General features: G+C 39.2%; 1 protein-coding gene across 1 annotated transcript in view; it reads left to right on the forward strand.

The window, feature by feature from the left end:
- The window catches only part of LOC106870759 (cadherin-87A), a 119,297-nt gene that overhangs the window by 98,153 nt on the left and 17,627 nt on the right, over nucleotides 1-3,517 (forward strand). The window contains exon 34 of the mRNA XM_014916956.2: nucleotides 2,302-2,591. Coding sequence (XP_014772442.1) covers nucleotides 2,302-2,591 — 290 coding nt within the window. The remainder of the gene's footprint in view (nucleotides 1-2,301; nucleotides 2,592-3,517) is intronic.

Raw genomic sequence — 3,517 nt, forward strand, 5'->3', positions numbered from 1 at the left:
ATGTGCAGTTGTGCAATGTGCAGTTGTGCAATGTGCAGTTGTGCAGTGTGCAGTTGTGCAATGTGCAGTTGTGCAATGTGCAGTTGTGCAATGTGCAGTGTGTCTTTTACCTTTATTCTTTTCAATCATTATACTGTGGCACTGCCTTGGAGAAGTTTGGTCGAATGAATCGGGCCCCAAGGTTTATTTTTTAAGCCTAGTACTTTTCCTATAGCTCTCCTTTTTGTTGGCTAAACGACGGGGACGTAAACACACCAAATTGTCAAGTGGTAGTGGGAGACAAACAGGCACAAAGGCACACACACACACACACACACAAACGCAGGTTATGTCTGCTCTGGTAATTGGCGATGGCTAGGTCATTATCAATAATCGATGGCAAAATGAGCTGCTATGGACCACACTGTCCTAACGTGTGTATGCATGTGACCAGGGACCACACGTGGACTTGTATTCCCACTGAAACTCCAAACATGAACTCCACACTTCAATAACGAATGACAACTATGGCTATGGTGTCTGTGCTATCCGACAGGCTTGGCTCTCCCAATGGAGCATTTGTCAAATTTGCAAGCTGGATTATTTTATTCTACCTGCTGAGATGTCAGAGCCGACTGTTGGATGTGGTCAGCATTCGTGAAGGATGTGGTGAACTCGTTGGTCGGAACCTGCTCAATACAGCCCGAGTGAATACCGCCTTCATTACAAGTAGTACACACACACACACACACACACACACACACACACACACACACACACTCACACATGCAGAGTTTACTTTTCTGTTAAGGTAATATCAGCAAAAAAGGACTCCATCTGGTGAGAGATAAACATTGCTTAATGTACACAATACATAGTTATGAGTTAGGAAGATCAGTGGTAGGAGCATCACGACTTTTGAAGTTGCCTTCACATAAATTCTTCTTTTCAAAAGTTGCTAACTACCTGCCCTCGTTCCAGTTTATGGATGAAAAGAAAGCCATTAAGTTGGTTAGCCATGTGTGGGATTTGAAGACCAACTCCACACCACCACAATCAAGTGGAAAATCATTGAAAAGTTGATGCCATATGTTAATTGATAACAAATAATGCAAATTATGTGTAGCTGATAGATCACATATCGTTTTTAAATCTAAGAATTCTACCACAATGCTGAATTCAGGATCAGAAATGATCAGCAAATACAAGCATATGGACAAGTTTCTTTTGGAGAACACCACCCTCCCCAAACCGAGCCGCTCTAATCACAGACTTTAGACATCTTCCGTTGATTCTACACCACATAGACTTACGACTCTACAATCAAAGGGGATATAACTCTAATTCTTCTTTTTCCATTGTTCCTTTCTATTCACCGTTCCACTTTCTGAACACACCTTCATCTCGTGATTTTTCTCATTCTCTTGTCCTGATTTGTAACTTGTATAGGCCATGTGCCCAGAGGTCCATGAAGATTACTTGGAAATATGAGGCATGTTTTAAAACCTGCCTAAATATATCTTCAATGTATGAAACTTTTAATAGGTTATAACTATATACTGTGTACATTAAACTATATATATATACAGGGGTTGGACAAAATAACAGAAACACCTTAAAATTTCAAACAAATTTATTTTAATATGGGGTAGGACCGCCTTTGGCAGTAATTACAGCTTGAATTCTATGGAGTATAGACTTGTACAAAATTTGAATTGTTTCCAAAGGAATTTTCGTCCATTCTTCAGCTAAAACAGTCTCCAATTCTGGCAGTGATGATGGTGGAGGATATTTCAGCTGTTTTCATTACGCTAGCACCTGCCATACGAACACCAACAATTTGACCTCTTTGAAAGTCCGATTGATCTGTCGTTTTAATGAATTTTAATTACCTTTTCCTGATGATATCTGAAAAAAACCCCAGCAATTTTAGCAAAACATATTAAGCAACACTAATGATAAATAAAAAAACATTAAAATAAACAAACTTTTGACGGTTTTATAAATATTTCAAAATTATGATGCTATGATGCTAGGCGTTTCCATTGTTTTGTCCAACCCCTGTGTGTGTGTGTGTGTGTGTGTGTGTGTATGTACGCACACGCACACACACATACATATATATACACACACCAGGCTTCTTTTAGTTTCTCTCCACCAAATCCATTCACAAGACATTACTTTTTATTGAGAACAGATTTTTCCAGAATGTTAGCCAGGCTTCATAATATGAAAGATAAGAAAGAAAGGAAATATACTGATGGCGATTATAAAAGAAATTATACACTTTGAATAGAATATTTGTTTTTATTTCACTCACAGTGATCTACGATAAATCTGAGACTGGTAAAGAAGTTGCCAAAGTGACTGGCACGGACCTTGACAGCTACCTTTATAACAAGGTGAAATATACTATTGAGAAGATCAAATGCAATATTCCTCAGACAAACACATTATATTCAACTGAAAATGCTTTTGTAATTTCTCGTAATGATGGACGAATATTCACGAACCTACCAAACTACAAGATATTTGTTGGCAGTCATTTCATCATCACTATACGCGGAGAAGATGCACTGAATTCAAATTATTACAGTACAATGAAGTTTCTGGTAAGTAATCTCTATCTGTCCGTCTGTCTGTCTGCCTACCTGTCTCTTTACTTACCTACCTACCTACCTAGTTATCCATCTGTCTGTCTTTCTGCAAAATAATTCTTTCTTCATAAGGCACAAGGCCTGGTGTCTGAGGAGGTGGCCATTATATCGACCCCAGTACTCAACTGGTACGTTGTTTTATCGACCTCGAAATGATGAAAGGCAACGTAGTCTTCAGTAGAATTTGAATTTAAAATGTAAAGCCAGAAGAAATGCCACTGAGCGTTTTATCTGATGCAGAAGTGACTTTGTCAGTTCGCCACATTACCATACTATGAAATGTTGAAATTGAAAGGATAACGTATAATGGGATATGTGAAAGATATCCAACCATCAAACTTTTTTCTGATACATCAGATGCTCTGGTAACACGTTCAAGCAACGCTTCTCCAACCACAGATCCTCTTTCAGGGTACCGGAAAGGAGATATACTGCATCATTAGCCAGCCATGTTCGGTGGTTGAAGGATGAAGAAATTCCACACGTAATATCATGGAGAATCTTAGAAATCCAGGCCTCTACATGAACGGGACGAAGCGTTGTAAACTGTTCATAGCCGAATGGGTAAGGATATTAAAAGAGTCCCTGAACCCGAGGAACAACCTTCACTCTAGAATGGAAGCTTTTGAACCCTGTTTGCACTTCAGGAAATTCCTGCTGGGGTCATGGGATCCACACAATAACAGAGGCGATTACGAGAAACAGCCAAAGGGAGACAATCCTTTCTTCCTCCATTTTCTAGAGAGGCTACTTGCTACAGAGGCCATTTGCCAACAGGTTTTGGGCTCTGATGATATGTTGTAAAGCTAAGCACTTTATGTATGCGAAACCTGGGGTAATCCCAAAGACCAGCTTTATCTATCTGTATGTATATGTATATA

The sequence above is a fragment of the Octopus bimaculoides genome, chromosome 2 (assembly GCF_001194135.2).
Source record: "Octopus bimaculoides isolate UCB-OBI-ISO-001 chromosome 2, ASM119413v2, whole genome shotgun sequence".
NCBI classification, from domain to species: domain Eukaryota; kingdom Metazoa; phylum Mollusca; class Cephalopoda; order Octopoda; family Octopodidae; genus Octopus; species Octopus bimaculoides.